The sequence below is a fragment of the Dreissena polymorpha genome, chromosome 5, assembly GCF_020536995.1.
Source record: "Dreissena polymorpha isolate Duluth1 chromosome 5, UMN_Dpol_1.0, whole genome shotgun sequence".
In the NCBI taxonomy this organism is placed as follows: domain Eukaryota; kingdom Metazoa; phylum Mollusca; class Bivalvia; order Myida; family Dreissenidae; genus Dreissena; species Dreissena polymorpha.
The window spans coordinates 106,144,405-106,161,065 of record NC_068359.1 but is presented as its reverse complement, the minus strand read 5'-3'; the positions used below and the strand labels follow the sequence as shown (position 1 = coordinate 106,161,065).

General features: G+C 40.6%; 1 protein-coding gene across 1 annotated transcript in view; it reads right to left on the bottom strand.

Annotated features, from left to right (window-relative positions):
- Window positions 1-16,661, bottom strand: part of LOC127880654 (solute carrier family 12 member 9-like) — an 80,867-nt gene that overhangs the window by 53,770 nt on the left and 10,436 nt on the right. Inside the window, exon 5 of the mRNA XM_052427975.1 lies at window positions 13,154-13,320. Coding sequence (XP_052283935.1) covers window positions 13,154-13,320 — 167 coding nt within the window. The remainder of the gene's footprint in view (window positions 1-13,153; window positions 13,321-16,661) is intronic.

The window sequence follows — 16,661 nt, the reverse complement described above, 5'->3', positions numbered from 1 at the left end:
CTGATTGACCTCAGAATTGAGAACCCTTTCTTTTCCTGATTGACCTCAGATTTGAGAACCCTTTCCATTCCTGATTGACCTCAGAATTGAGAACCCTTTCCTTTCCTGATTGACCTCAGAATTGTGAAACCTTTCTTTTCCTGATTGACCTCAAGATTGAGAACCCTTTCTTTTCCTGATTGACTTCAAGATTGAGAACCCTTTCCTTTCCTGATTGACCTCAGAATTGAGAACCCTTTTCCTTTTCTGATTGACCTCAGAATTGAGAACCCTTTCCTTTCCTGATTGACCTCAGAATTGAGAACCCTTTCCTTTCCTGATTGACATCAAGATTGAGAACCCTTTCTTTTCCTGATTGACTTCAAGATTGAGAACCCTTTCCTTTCCTGATTGACCTCAGAATTGAGAACCCTTTCCTTTCCTGATTGACCTCATAATTGAGAACCCTTTCTTTTCCTGATTGACCTCAGAATTGAGAACCCTTTTCTTTCCTGATTGACTTCAAGATTGAGAACCCTTTCCTTTCCTGATTGACCTCAAGATTGAGAACCCTTACCTTTCCTGATTGACCTCAGAATTGAGAACCCTTTCCTTTCCTGATTGACCTCAAGATTGAGAACCCTTACCTTTCCTGATTGACCTCAGAATTGAGAACCCTTACCTTTCCTGATTGACCTCTGAATTGAGGACCCTTTCATTCATGATTGACCTCAGAATTGAGAACCCTTTCTTTTCCTGATTGACCTCAAGATTGAGAACCCTTTCTTTTCCTGATTGACTTCAAGATTGAGAACCCTTTCCTTTCCTGATTGACCTCAGAATTGAGAACCCTTTCCTTTCCTGATTGCCCTCAGAATTGAGGACCCTTTCATTTCCTGATTGACCTCAGAATTGAGAACCCTTTCCTTTCCTGATTGACCTCAGAATTGAGAACCCTTTCCTTTCCTGATTGACTTCAAGATTGAGAACCCTTTCCTTTCCTGATTGACCTCAGAATTGAGAACCCTTTCTTTTCATGATTGACCTCAGAATTGAGAACCCTTTCCTTTCCTGGTTGACCTCAGAATTAAGAACCCTTTCTTTTCCTGATTGGCCTCATAATTGGGAACCCTTTACCTTTCCTGATTGACCTCAGAACTGAGAACCCTTTCCTTTCCTGATTGACCTCAGAATTGAGAACCCTTTCTTTTCCTGATTGACCTCAGAATTGAGAACCCTTTCCTTTCCAGATTGACCTCAGAATTGAGAACCCTTTCCTTTCCTGATTGACCTCAGAATTGAGAACCCTTTCTTTTCCTGATTGACCTCAGAATTGAGAACCCTTTCCTTTCCTTATTGACTTAAAGATTGAGAACCCTTTCCTTTCCTGATTGACCTCAAGATTGAGAACCCTTACCTTTCCTGATTGACCTCAGAATTGAGAACCCTTTCCTTTCCTGATTGACCTCAAGATTGAGAACCCTTACCTTTCCTGATTGACCTCAGAATTGAGAACCCTTACCTTTCCTGATTGACCTCTGAATTGAGGACCCTTTCCATTCATGATTGACCTCAGAATTGAGAACCCTTTCTTTTCCTGATTGACCTCAAGATTGAGAACACTTTCTTTTCCTGATTGACTTCAAGATTGAGAACGGTTTCCTTTCCTGATTGACCTCAGAATTGAGAACCCTTTCCTTTCCTGATTGACCTCAGAATTGAGGACCCTTTCATTTCCTGATTGATCTCAGAATTGAGAACCCTTTCCTTTCCTGATTGACTTCAAGATTGAGAACCCTTTCCTTTCCTGATTGACCTCAGAATTGAGAACCCTTTCCTTTCCTGATTGACCTCAGAATTGAGAACCCTTTCCTTTCCTGATTGACCTCAGAATTGAGAACCCTTTCCTTTCCTGATTGACCTCAAGATTGAGAACCCTTACCTTTCCTGATTGACCTCAGAATTGAGAACCCTTTCCTTTCCTGATTGACCTCAAGATTGAGAACCCTTACCTTTCCTGATTGACCTCAGAATTGAGAACCCTTACCTTTCCTGATTGACCTCTGAATTGAGGACCCTTTCCATTCATGATTGACCTCAGAATTGAGAACCCTTTCTTTTCCTGATTGACCTCAAGATTGAGAACCCTTTCTTTTCCTGATTGACTTCAAGATTGAGAACCCTTTCCTTTCCTGATTGACCTCAGGATTGAGAACCCTTTCCTTTCCTGATTGCCCTCAGAATTGAGGACCCTTTCATTTCCTGATTGACCTCAGAATTGAGAACCCTTTCCTTTCCTGATTGACTTCAAGATTGAGAACCCTTTCCTTTTCTGATTGACCTCAGAATTGAGAACCCTTTCCTTTCCTGATTGACCTCAGAATTGAGAACCCTTTCCTTTCCTGATTGACCTTAGAATTGAGAACCCTTTCCTTTCCTGATTGACCTCATAATTGAGAACCCTTTCCTTTCCTGATTGACCTCAGATTTGAGAACCCTTTCTTTTCCTGATTGACTTCAGAATTGAGAACCCTTTCCTTTCCTGGTTGACCTCAGAATTAAGAACCCTTTCTTTTCCTGATTGGCCTCATAATTGAGAACCCTTTACCTTTCCTGATTGACCTCAGAATTGAGAACCCTTTCCTTTCCTGATTGACCTCAGAATTGAGAACCCTTTCTTTTCCTGATTGACCTCAGAATTGAGAACCCTTTCCTTTCCAGATTGACCTCAGAATTGAGAACCCGTTCCTTTCCTGATTGACCTCAGAATTGAGAACCCTTTCTTTTCCTGATTGACCTCAGAATTGAGAACCCTTTCCTTTCCTGATTGACTTCAAGATTGAGAACCCTTTCCTTTCCTGATTGACCTCAAGATTGAGAACCCTTACCTTTCCTGATTGACCTCAGAATTGAGAACCCTTTCCTTTCCTGATTGACCTCAAGATTGAGAACCCTTACCTTTCCTGATTGACCTCAGAATTGAGAACCCTTACCTTTCCTGATTGACCTCTGAATTGAGGACCCTTTCCATTCATGATTGACCTCAGAATTGAGAACCCTTTCTTTTCCTGATTGACCTCAAGATTGAGAACACTTTCTTTTCCTGATTGACTTCAAGATTGAGAACCCTTTCCTTTCCTGATTGACCTCAGAATTGAGAACCCTTTCCTTTCCTGATTGACCTCAGAATTGAGGACCCTTTCATTTCCTGATTGACCTCAGAATTGAGAACCCTTTCCTTTCCTGATTGACTTCAAGATTGAGGACCCTTTCCTTTCCTGATTGACCTCAGAATTGAGAACCCTTACCTTTCCTGATTGACCTCAGAATTGAGAACCCTTTCCTTTCCTGATTGACCTCAGAATTGAGAACCCTTTCCTTTCCTGATTGACCTCAAGATTGAGAACCCTTTCATTTCCTGATTGACCTCAGAATTGAGAACCCTTTCCTTTCCTGAGTGACCTCAAGATTGAGAACCCTTTCTTTTCCTGATTGACCTCAGAATTGAGAACCCTTTCCTTTCCTGATTGACCTCAGAATTGAGAACCCTTACCTTTCCTGATTGACCTCATAATTGAAAACCCTTTCCTTTCCTGATTGACCTCAGAATTGAGAACCCTTTCTTTTCCTGATTGACCTCAGAATTGAGAACCCTTTCCTTTCCTGGTTGACCTCAGAATTAAGAACCCTTTATTTTCCTGATTGGCATCATAATTGAGAACCCTTTACCTTTCCTGATTGACCTCAGAATTGAGAACCCTTTCCTTTCCTGATTGACCTCAGAATTGAGAACCCTTTCTTTTCCTGATTGACCTAAGAATTGAGAACCCTTTCCTTTCCAGATTGACCTCAGAATTGAGAACCCTTTCCTTTCCTGATTGACCTCAGAATTGAGAACCCTTTCTTTTCCTGATTGACCTCAGAATTGAGAACCCTTTCCTTTCCTGATTGACTTCAAGATTGAGAACCCTTTCCTTTCCTGATTGACCTCAAGATTGAGAACCCTTACCTTTCCTGATTGACCTCAGAATTGAGAACCCTTTCCTTTCCTGATTGACCTCAAGATTGAGAACCCTTACCTTTCCTGATTGACCTCAGAATTGAGAACCCTTACCTTTCCTGATTGACCTCTGAATTGAGGACATTTTCCATTCATGATTGACCTCAGAATTGAGAACCCTTTCTTTTCCTGATTGACCTCAAGATTGAGAACCCTTTCTTTTCCTGATTGACTTCAAGATTGAGAACCCTTTCCTTTCCTGATTGACCTCAGAATTGAGAACCCTTTCTTTTCCTGATTGACCTCAGAATTGAGGACCCTTTCATTTCCTGATTGACCTCAGAATTGAGAACCCTTTCCTTTCCTGATTGACTTCAAGATTGAGAACCCTTTCCTTTTCTGATTGACCTCAGAATTGAGAACCCTTTCCTTTCCTGATTGACCTCAGAATTGAGAACCCTTTCCTTTCCTGATTGACCTCAGAATTGAGAACCCTTTCCTTTCCTGATTGACCTCATAATTGAGAACCCTTTCCTTTCCTGATTGACCTCAGAATTGAGAACCCTTTCTTTTCCTGATTGACCTCAGAATTGAGAACCCTTTCCTTTCCTGATTGACCTCAGAATTAAGAACCCTTTCTTTTCCTGATTGGCCTCATAATTGAGAACCCTTTACCTTTCCTGATTGACCTCAGAATTGAGAACCCTTTCCTTTCCTGATTGACCTCAGAATTGAGAACCCTTTCTTTTCCTGATTGACCTCAGAATTGAGAACCCTTTCCTTTCCAGATTGACCTCAAAATTGAGAACCCTTTCCTTTCCTGATTGACCTCAGAATTGAGAACCCTTTCTTTTCCTGATTGACCTCAGAATTGAGAACCCTTTCTTTTCCTGATTGACCTCAGAATTGAGAACCCTTTCCTTACCTTATTGACCTCAGAATTGAGAACCCTTTCCTTTCCTGATTGACCTCAAGATTAAGAGCCCTAACCTTTCCTGATTGACCTCAGAATTGAGAACCCTTACCTTTCCTGATTGACCTCAGAATTGAGAACCCTTTCTTTTCCTGATTGACCTCAGAATTGAGAACCCTTTCCTTTCCTGGTTGACCTCAGAATTAAGAACCCTTTCTTTTCCTGATTAACCTCATAATTGAGAACCCTTTACCTTTCCTGATTGACCTCAGAATTGAGAACCCTTTCCTTTCCTGATTGACCTCAGAATTGAGAACCCTTTTTTTTCCTGATTGACCTCAGAATTGAGAACCCTTTCCTTACCTTATTGACCTCAGAATTGAGAACCCTTTCCTTTCCTGATTGACCTCAAGATTAAGAGCCCTAACCTTTCCTGATTGACCTCAGAATTGAGAACCCTTACCTTTCCTGATTGACCTCAGAATTGAGAACCCTTTCTTTTCCTGATTGACCTCAGAATTGAGAACCCTTTCCTTTCCTGGTTGACCTCAGAATTAAGAACCCTTTCTTTTCCTGATTAACCTCATAATTGAGAACCCTTTACCTTTCCTGATTGACCTCAGAATTGAGAACCCTTTCCTTTCCTGATTGACCTCAGAATTGAGAACCCTTTTTTTTCCTGATTGACCTCAGAATTGAGAACCCTTTCCTTTCCAGATTGACCTCAGAATTGAGAACCCTTTCCTTTCCTGATTGACCTCAGAATTGAGAACCCTTTCTTTTCCTGATTGACCTCAGAATTGAGAACCCTTTCTTTTCCTGATTGACCTAAAGATTGAGAACCCTTTCTTTTCCTGATTGACCTCAGAATTGAGAACCCTTTCCTTTCCTGATTGATCTCAGAATTGAGAAACCTTTCTTTTCCTGATTGACCTCAAGATTGAGAACCCTTTCTTTTCCTGATTCACTTCAAGATTGAGAACCCTTTCCTTTCCTGATTGACCTCAGAATTTAGAACCCTTTCCTTTCCTAATTGACCTCAAGATTGAGAACCCTTACCTTTCCTGATTGACCTCAGAATTGAGAACCCTTACCTTTCCTGATTGACCTCAGAATTGAGAATCCTTTCCTTTCCTGATTGACCTCAGAATTGAGGACCCTTTCCTTTCCTGATTGACTTCAAGATTGAGAACCCTTTCCTTTCCTGATTGACTTCAAGATTGAGAACCCTTTCCTTTCCTGATTGACCTCAAGATTGAGAACCCTTACCTTTCCTGATTGACCTCAGAATTGAAAACCCTTTCCTTTCCTGATTAACCTCAAGATTGAGAACCCTTACCTTTCCTGATTGACCTCAGAATTGAATAACCCTTTCCTTTCCTGATTGACCTCAGAATTGAGGACCCTTTCCTTTCCTGGTTGACCTCAGAATTGAGAACCCTTTCCTTTCCTGATTGACCTCAAGATTGAAAACCCTTACCTTTCCTGATTGACCTCAGAATTGAGAACCCTTTCCTTTCCTGATTGACCTCATAATTGAGAACCCTTTCCTTTCCTGATTGACCTCAGAATTGAGAACCCTTTCTTTTCCTGATTGACCTCAGAATTGAGAACCCTTTCCTTTCCTGGTTGACCTCAGAATTAAGAACCCTTTCTTTTCCTGATTGGCCTCATAATTGAGAACCCTTTACCTTTCCTGATTGACCTCAGAATTGAGAACCCTTTCCTTTCCTGATTGACCTCAGAATTGAGAACCCTTTCCTTTCCTGATTGACCTCAGAATTGAGAACCCTTTCCTTTCCTTATTGACTTCAAGATTGAGAACCCTTTCCTTTCCTGATTGACCTCAAGATTGAGAACCCTTACCTTTCCTGATTGACCTCAGAATTGAGAACCCTTTCCTTTCCTGATTGACCTCAGAATTGAGAACCCTTTCCTTTCCTGATTGACCTCATAATTGAGAACCCTTTCCTTTCCTGATTGACCTCAGAATTGAGAACCCTTTCTTTTCCTGATTGACCTCAGAATTGAGAACCCTTTCCTTTCCTGGTTGACCTCAGAATTAAGAACCCTTTCTTTTCCTGATTGGCCTCATAATTGAGAACCCTTTACCTTTCCTAATTGACCTCAGAATTGAGAACCCTTTCCTTTCCTGATTGACCTCAGAATTGAGAACCCTTTCTTTTCCTGATTGACCTCAGAATTGAGAACCCTTTCCTTTCCAGATTGACCTCAGAATTGAGAACCCTTTCCTTTCCTGATTGACCTCAGAATTGAGAACCCTTTCTTTTCCTGATTGACCTCATAATTGAGAACCCTTTCTTTTCCTGATTGACCTCAGAATTGAGAACCCTTTCCTTACCTGATTGACCTCAGAATTGAGAACCCTTTCCTTTCCTGATTGACCTCAAGATTAAGAGCCCTTACCTTTCCTGATTGACCTCAGAATTGAGAACCCTTACCTTTCCTGATTGACCTCAGAATTGAGAACCCTTTCTTTTCCTGATTGACCTCAGAATTGAGAACCCTTTCCTTTCCTGGTTGACCTCAGAATTAAGAACCCTTTCTTTTCCTGATTGACCTCATAATTGAGAACCCTTTACCTTTCCTGATTGACCTCAGAATTGAGAACCCTTTCCTTTCCTGATTGACCTCAGAATTGAGAACCCTTTCTTTTCCTGATTGACCTCAGAATTGAGAACTCTTTCCTTTCCTGATTGACCTCAGAATTGAGAACCCTTTCCTTTCCTGATTGACCTCAGAATTGAGAACCCTTTCTTTTCCTGATTGACCTCAGAATTGAGAACCCTTTCTTTTCCTGATTGACCTCAAGATTGAGAACCCTTTCTTTTCCTGATTGACCTCAGAATTGAAAACCCTTTCCTTTCCTGATTGATCTCAGAATTGAGAACCCTTTCTTTTCCTGATTGACCTCAAGATTGAGAACCCTTTCTTTTCCTGATTCACTTCAAGATTGAGAACCCTTTCCTTTCCTGATTGACCTCAGAATTTAGAACCCTTACCTTTCCTGATTGACCTCAGAATTGAGAACCCTTTCCTTTCCTGATTGACCTCAGAATTGAGAACCCTTACCTTTCCTGATTGACCTCAGAATTGAGAATCCTTTCCTTTCCTGATTGACCTCAGAATTGAGGACCCTTTCCTTTCCTGATTGACTTCAAGATTGAGAACCCTTTCCTTTCCTGATTGACTTCAAGATTGAGAACCCTTTCCTTTCCTGATTGACCTCAAGATTGAGAACCCTTACCTTTCCTGATTGACCTCAGAATTGAAAACCCTTTCCTTTCCTGATTAACCTCAAGATTGAGAACCCTTACCTTTCCTGATTGACCTCAAAATTGAATAACCCTTTCCTTTCCTGATTGACCTCAGAATTGAGGACCCTTTCCTTTCCTGGTTGACCTCAGAATTGAGAACCCTTTCCTTTCCTGATTGACCTCAAGATTGAAAACCCTTACCTTTCCTGATTGACCTCAGAATTGAGAACCCTTTCCTTTCCTGATTGACCACAGAATTGAGGACCCTTTCCTTTCCTGATTGACTTCAAGATTTAGAACCCTTTTCTTTCCTGATTGACCTCAAGATTGAGAACCCTTTCCTTTCCTGATTGACCTCAGAATTGAGAACCCTTTCCTTTCCTGATTGACCTCAGAATTGAGGACCCTTTCCTTTCCTGGTTGACCTCAAGATTGAGAACCCTTTCTTTTCCTGATTGACCTCAAGATTGAGAACCCTTTCCTTTCCTGATTGACCTCAGAATTGAGAACCCTTTCTTTTCCTGATTGACCTCAAGATTGAGAACCCTTTCTTTTCCTGATTGACCTCAAGATTGAGAACCCTTTCCTTTCCTGATTGACCTCAAGATTGAGAACCCATTCCTTTCCTGATTGACCTCAGAATTGAGAACCCTTTTCTTTCCAGATTGACCTCAGAATTGAGAACCCTTTCCTTTTCTGATTGACCTTAGAATTGAGAACCCTTTCCTTTCCTGATTGACCTCAAGATTGAGAACCCTTTCCTTTCCTGATTGACCTCAAGATTGAGAACCCTTTCCTTTCCTGATTGACTTCAAGATTGAGAACCCTTTCCTTTCTTGATTGACCTCAAATTGAGAACCCTTACCTTTCCTGATTGACCTAAGAATTGAGGACCCTTTCCTTTCCTGATTGACCTCAAGATTGAGAACCCTTTCCTTTCCTGATTGACCTCAGAATTGCGAACCCTTTCCTTTCCAGATTGACCTCAGAATTGAGAACCCTTTCCTTTCCTGATTGACCTCAGAATTGAGAACCCTTTCTTTTCCTGATTGACCTCAGATCTGAGAACCCTTCCTTTTCCTGATTGACCTCAGAATTGAGAACCCTTTCCTTTCCAGATTGACCTCAGAGTTGGGACCCTTTCCTTTCCTGATTGATCTCAGAATTTAGAACCCTTTCTTTTCCTGATTGACCTCAAGATTGAGAACCCTTTCTTTTCCTGATTGACTTCAAGATTGAGAACCCTTTCCTTTCCTGATTGACCTCAGAACTGAGAACCCTTTCCTTTCCTGATTGACCTCAGCATTGAGAACCCTTACCTTTCCTGATTGACCTCAGAATTGAGAATCCTTTCCTTTCCTGATTGACCTCAGAATTGAGGACCCTTTCCTTTCCTGATTGACTTCAAGATTGAGAACCCTTTCCTTTCCTGATTGACTTCAAGATTGAGAATCCTTTCCTTTCCTGATTGACCTCAAGAATTAGAACCCTTACCTTTTCTGATTGACCTCAGAATTGAGAACCCTTTCCTTTCCTGATTAACCTCAAGATTGAGAATCCTTACCTTTCCTGATTGACCTCAGAATTGAGAACCCTTTTCTTTCCTGATTGACCTCAGAATTGAGGACCCTTTCCTTTCCTGATTGACCTCAAGATTGAAAACCCTTACATATCCTGATTGACCTCAGAATTGAGAACCCTTTCCTTTCCTGATTGACCTCAGAATTGAGGACCCTTTCCTTTCCTGATTGACTTCAAGATTGAGAACCCTTTCCTTTCCTGATTGACCTCAAGATTGAGAACCCTTTCCTTTCCTGATTGACCTCAGAATTGAGAACCCTTTCCTTTCCTGATTGACCTCAAATTGAGGACCCTTTCCTTTCCTGGTTGACCTCAAGATTGAGAACCCTTTCTTTTCCTGATTGACCTCAAGATTGAGAACCCTTTCTTTTCCTGATTGACCTCAGAATTGAGAACCCTTTCTTTTCCTGATTGACCTCAGAATTGAGAACCCTTTCCTTTCCTGATTGACCTCAGAATTGAGGACCCTTTCCTTTCCTGGTTGACCTCAAGATTGAGAACCCTTTCTTTTCCTGATTGACCTCAAGATTGAGAACCCTTTCTTTTCCTGATTGACCTCAGAATTGAGAACCCTTTCTTTTCCTGATTGACCTCAAGATTGAGAACCCTTTCTTTTCCTGATTGACCTCAAGATTGAGAACCCTTTCCTTTCCTGATTGACCTCAAGATTGAGAACCCATTCCTTTCCTGATTGACCTCAGAATTGAGAACCCTTTCCTTTTCTGATTGACCTTAGAATTGAGAACCCTTTCCTTTCCTGATTGACCTCAAGATTGAGAACCCTTTCCTTTCCTGATTGACCTCAAGATTGAGAACCCTTTCCTTTTCTGATTGACTTCAAGATTGAGAACCCTTTCCTTTCCTGATTGACCTCAGAATTGAGGACCCTTTCCTTCCAGATTGACCTCAAGATTGAGAACCCTTTACCTTTCCTGATTAACCTCAGAATTGAGAACCCTTTCCTATCTTGATTGACCTCAAAATTGAGAACCCTTTCCTTTCCTGATTGACCTAAGAATTGAGGACCCTTTCCTTTCCTGATTGACCTCAAGATTGAGAACCCTTTCCTTTCCTGATTGACCTCAGAATTGAGAACCATTTCCTTTCCAGATTGACCTCAGAATTGAGAACCCTTTCCTTTCCTGATTGACCTCAGAATTGAGAACCCTTTCTTTTCCTGATTGACCTCAGATCTGAGAACCCTTTCTTTTCCTGATTGACCTCAGAATTGAGAACCCTTTCCTTTCCTGATTGACCTTAGAATTGGGACCCTTTCCTTTCCTGATTGATCTCAGACTTTAGAACCCTTTCTTTTCCTGATTGACCTCAAGATTGAGAACCCTTTCTTTTCCTGATTGACTTCAAGATTGAGAACCCTTTCCTTTCCTGATTGACCTCAGAATTGAGAACCCTTTCCTTTCCTGATTGACCTCAAGATTGAGAACCCTTACCTTTCCTGATTGACCTCAGCATTGAGAACCCTTACCTTTCCTGATTGACCTCAGAATTGATAATCCTTTCCTTTCCTGATTGACCTCAGAATTGAGGACCCTTTCCTTTCCTGATTGACTTCAAGATTGAGAACCCTTTCCTTTCCTGATTGACTTCAAGATTGAGAATCCTTTCCTTTCCTGATTGACCTCAAGAATTAGAACCCTTACCTTTTCTGATTGACCTCAGAATTGAGAACCCTTTCCTTTCCTGATTAACCTCAAGATTGAGAACCCTTACCTTTCCTGATTGACCTCAGAATTGAGAACCCTTTTCTTTCCTGATTGACCTCAGAATTGAGGACCCTTTCCTTTCCTGGTTGATCTCAGAATTGAGAACCCTTTCCTTTCCTGATTGACCTCAGAATTGAGAACCCTTTCCTTTCCAGATTGACCTCAGAATTGAGAACCCTTTCCTTTCCTGATTGACCTCAGAATTGAGAACCCTTTCCTTTCCTGATTGACCTCAGAATTGAGGACCCTTTCCTTTCCTGATTGACCTCAAGATTGAGAACCCTTTCCTTTCCTGATTGACCTCAGAATTGAGAACCCTTTCCTTTCCTGGTTGACCTCAGAATTGAGGACCCTTTCCTTTCCTGATTGACCTTAGAATTGAGAACCCTTACCTTTCCTGATTGACCTCAGAATTGAGAACCCTTTCCTTTCCTGATTCACCTCAGAATTGAGGACCCTTTCCTTTCCTGATTGACCTCAGAATTGAGAACCCTTTCCTTTTCTGATTGACCTCAGAATTGAGAACCCTTTTTTTCCTGATTGACCTCATAATTGAGAACCCTTTCCTTTCCTGATTGACCTCAGAATTGAGAACCCTTTCCTTTCCTGATTGACCTCAGAATTGAGGACCCTTTCCTTTCCTGGTTGACCTACCATCAGAAGAGCCACCATACTTATGTGATGATAGTAGATTATTTGATTGATGTTCTTTATGGAGATGAGATTTTGTATGTAACAGAAACCTGTGACCTTTACTTTCACAACACAGTTTATACAGTATATAAAATTGAATAATCCTGGGCCAAAGCTCTCTCTAGATATCGTGCGGAAACAAATATGTAACACGCCAATGTTACATTGAGGTGTTGTTCATGAATAAAAAGAATTCAAAGGAACCATATCTCAATTGTCTGAGAAAAACATTAGACAGAATTTTCTGAGCAACATGCATGAAGATTTCCCATACAAATGTGACTTCTATAGTGTTAACAAGCCTTATCATTAATTTGACCTAGTGACCTTGCTTTTGAAGCAGCTTCCCACATGTCCAATAAATCATGGGGAAAAATAATCTCACATCTTTCATGAAGATAGGGAAATAAATTTGGCCTCCCTGCGTTTTCACAAGCTTTTTCTTTAATTTGACCTAGTGACCTTGTTTTTTAACCCTTTTGACCACTTTTCAAATTCATCATAACATCATTGGAACAAATATTGTGACAAATTGAATGAAGATTAGGCAATAATTTTTTCCAAAAATCATTTTCACAGGCTGTTTGGTTTATTTGACCAAGTTACCTATTTCTTATCCCATGTGAGCCAGTTTTGAAGTTGGCTGAGATAGTATTGAGATAATGATTGGACCAAGTTTCATGAAGATGGGGCAATACAAGTTTTGTCTCATGAGGGTTCATTATATTTTTCCTTTATTTGAACTAGTGAGACAGCTTTTGAACTAAAGTGACGCAGTTTCGAACAAGACTGAGACATCTTCAGTTTCATGAAGATTGGATAATGAATGTGATCTCTAGTGTTCACAAGGAAAAGGGAAATGACGGATGGAAAGACATGCGAACAGGCATGATGGACAGAGGATAAAACTGTAGTCCACATCAATGATGTGCATGTTTAAAAAGTTAACAGCTAAATGAAATGTGTAACTAATGGAGCACTCAACTTACCCCAAGCATTTTCATGGAATGTATGTGCTGACAGTCCAGTATACTGAAACGTCAAGTTGGTGTTATTGGGGAACCGATGGTTGTCTTTTGGAATGCCAATATTAATAACCTTGCTCTTGGCAAACACACTAATGTACACGGATAATGTGCATACAATTGTTATCTGAAAGAAAATGAAAATATAAAGACATTATCATTCTGTAATAAAAGTAATTTCCTCAACATTTTAATAAAAGACATGAATAAATTTAATCATGCTGATTTTTAACACAGTACCATCAGTATTAAGTGCAACATTATCAAGAACAGTTGTTACAAGAGGGTTCTTTACATGTGTACAAAACAAGGCGGTCCAAACGGAAGCTGTATCTCTGGTTGGGATCATTTTAATCTTAAAGCAGGAGCCCAGTTAAGCTTTTACATTTGAGAGTTCTGTACCCCCTAACCTCATTTGTCAAAGAGTTTGTTTGTCAATACAGACTACTACTGGCACTTTTAGTTATTTAGTGGCACTAGTAACCTCTTGCTGCAATTTCAACAGTGTTTTTTCACAGTATTCTAGCCATATTTATCACTTTGTGTGAGACACTTGAGGAAAATAAATTTCGCACAGTTTCAGTCGTGGACATTAAAACAAGGTCTTAAATTTGTGCTTTGTCAATTTGGAAAAATAATAAAATCAAACATGTATTGCCAACACAAGTGGAAATCCCCATTATAACAGGGTATTTAATAAATGTGCAACAGTTGTTTTACATAAGGCTTATTAGGCAAGGGTCCACACAATCAGACGAAGACACATACAATTTACATCACATCATGTTAAATATTAATTTTTGCAAAGTTTAAACAAGTTAAATTTTTTGTAAAAATAAACATTATGAACAAGTTTTATCTAGACAGAGTGATATATTTTTCCCTTGAGTGGTCACACATTTTTTTTCAGATTCAGCCCCCTGACCATAGTGTTAAGAAGCATTTGATTAGAAGCATTTGACACTGATTTTAAACTTTGACCGAGGGCTTTTTTCCTGCCTTTGAGAAGGGCCTATAGCCCATCACTAAATGAAACAAGAGAGTCATGGGCCATAAGGTGCTCCCCTGAGAGCTCAGTAGACCCAGTTTCAAACTCTGCTAAGATTTCATTGGGACCAATCTTTAGACAAAGTTTCATGAAGAATGGCAAAAAGATGTGGCCAATCAAGGTTTCACTAAAGCCATATACGGAAAAATGTCCCACATCATGGCAGCCATCTTTTTCAATGGACCACAGCTATTTTTAAACCTGCTGAGATGTCATTAAAACATTCTAATCAAGTTTCTGAGCAAATGACCAAGTTTCATAAAAATTGGACTGAAAATGTGACTTCTAAAGTGTTTTCAAGGTTTTACTACAGCCATATAAGGTAAACTGCCCCGCCAACTGATGGCCAAGTCTTGCAACCAAATGGAACAATTTTATATCTCAACTGAGAATTCATTAGAATTAATATTCTGACCATGTTTCATGAAGTTTAAAATAAAATGTGACTTCTAGTGTAATAACAAAGTTTTACTTTAAACATATAGGGAAAACTGTCCTGACCACTAAGCATTAATGTTTTTAAATGGACCAGATCCATGTTCCGACTCAGCACAGATATCATATCTGCACATGCACATTTGTAAACAGTAATACCCAGCCAAGTATGACATTCCACATGTAACACAAAGGCGATTGAACTGCTTTATTTTTTATAAATACTTATTGGAAAAAGTTGGGAATTTACAAAACTCACTGTCATGTCTTTTGAAAAGAATTGCAATCTCACTTGGCAAGATTGGACAGTTTTTATTACATTATACTGGTTCTTTAGTCACTGGTCCTCTTAGGCTATTTTCCCAGTATGGCAGTAGTGCAAAATGACCAAATATTAGACCTCCTCTAAACTAAGTGATTCCACAGTATTTAATCTTAAAGTGTGATCTCAAATTTGAGCCACCATGACTGACTCACACTTTTGCACATCTTTTTAATGATCTCTACATTTAAGCCAGGCTTGTTTTATGAAATTCCTTTAAAGGGTAAGGGTTTGGTTATATGGAGGAGTCATACAAAAAAACAACTTTAGAGCTCCTGAATTTGTAGGAAAGCTTTGTTGGAAGCAATATTGGTTTCAGATGAAACATCATTTTGGGATTAACCAGGAATTTGGTCCCTCTGAATTAGTCCAAAAGTAGATCAATTCGAGATAACAAGGGGCTGTGTGTGTGGGAAAAACATGCTGCCCCCATATGGGGGGTTGTTAGTTGTAGTGGCAGCCTTGTGGAATACGTATTTTGTTCACGGTGACCTTGCCTGACCTAATGTAGTTATCACCGAAACATTGTCATTTCGAGTCACGTACTTGACTTTGACCTAGTGACCTGAAAATCAATAGGGGTCATCTGCAGTCTGTCAAGGGGGGAGGGGGTGGGTATAATGTGGGTTGGAATTAAGTTTTTTTTTGGGGGGGGGTGGGGGGTGGGGAGTGAGAGGGGGGTTATGTGGGTGTGGTAATTTATTTTTTTGGGGGGGGGGGGCGTTGGGGTGGGGGGTGTGGGGGGGAGGGGGGTAAAATGTGGGGTGTGTTAATTGATGTTTAAAAAATATATATTTATTTTTTTTGGGGGGGGTGGGGGGGGGGTAGTGGGGGTGGGGGGTAAGAGGGGGTAATAATGTGGGGTGTGGTAATTAAAAGATGTTAAAAAAAATAATTTTTTTTTTTTGGGGGGGGGGGGGGGGGGGTGGGGGGATGGGGGGTGGGGGGGGGTATAATGTGGGCTGTGGTATTTTTATAAGATGTTTAAAAAATAGTTTTTTTTGGGGGGGTGGGGGGTAGGGGGGGTGGGGGGGTGGGGGGTGAGAGGGGGTAATAATGTGGGGTGGGGTAATTTATTAGATGTTTAAAAAAAAATTGGGGGTGGGGGGGTAGGGGGGAGTGAGAGGGGGGTATAATGTGGGGTATGGTAATTTATTAGATGTTAAAAAAAATAATTTTTTTTTTGGGGGGGGTGGGGGAGGTGGGGGGGGATCGGGGTGAGAGGGGGATATAATGTGGGGTGGGGTAATTTATAAATGTTTAAAAAGAATTATAAATTTATTAGATGTTTAAAAAAAATTGGGGGGTGGGGGGTAGGGGGGGGTCGAGGGGAGTGAGAGGGGGGTATAATGTGGGGTGGGGTTATTTATTAGATGTTTAAAAAAAATTGGGGGGGTAGGGGGGTGGGGGTGGGTAGGGGGGGTGGGGGGTGAGAGGGGGGTAAAATGTGGGGTGTGGTAATTTATTAGATGATGTTTAAAAAAAAAATTGGGGGGGGTGAGGTTGGGGGGGGGAGGGATTCTGGTAGGGGCGTGGGGTATTGTTTGGGTGGAATCCATTGTGGTATTCAGGTAAGTGTTGTTTTGTCAAAGTAATAATAAAATGTGATCATAAAAAATAACAAATGATCTCACACTGACATGATAAATAACCTCTATTCATT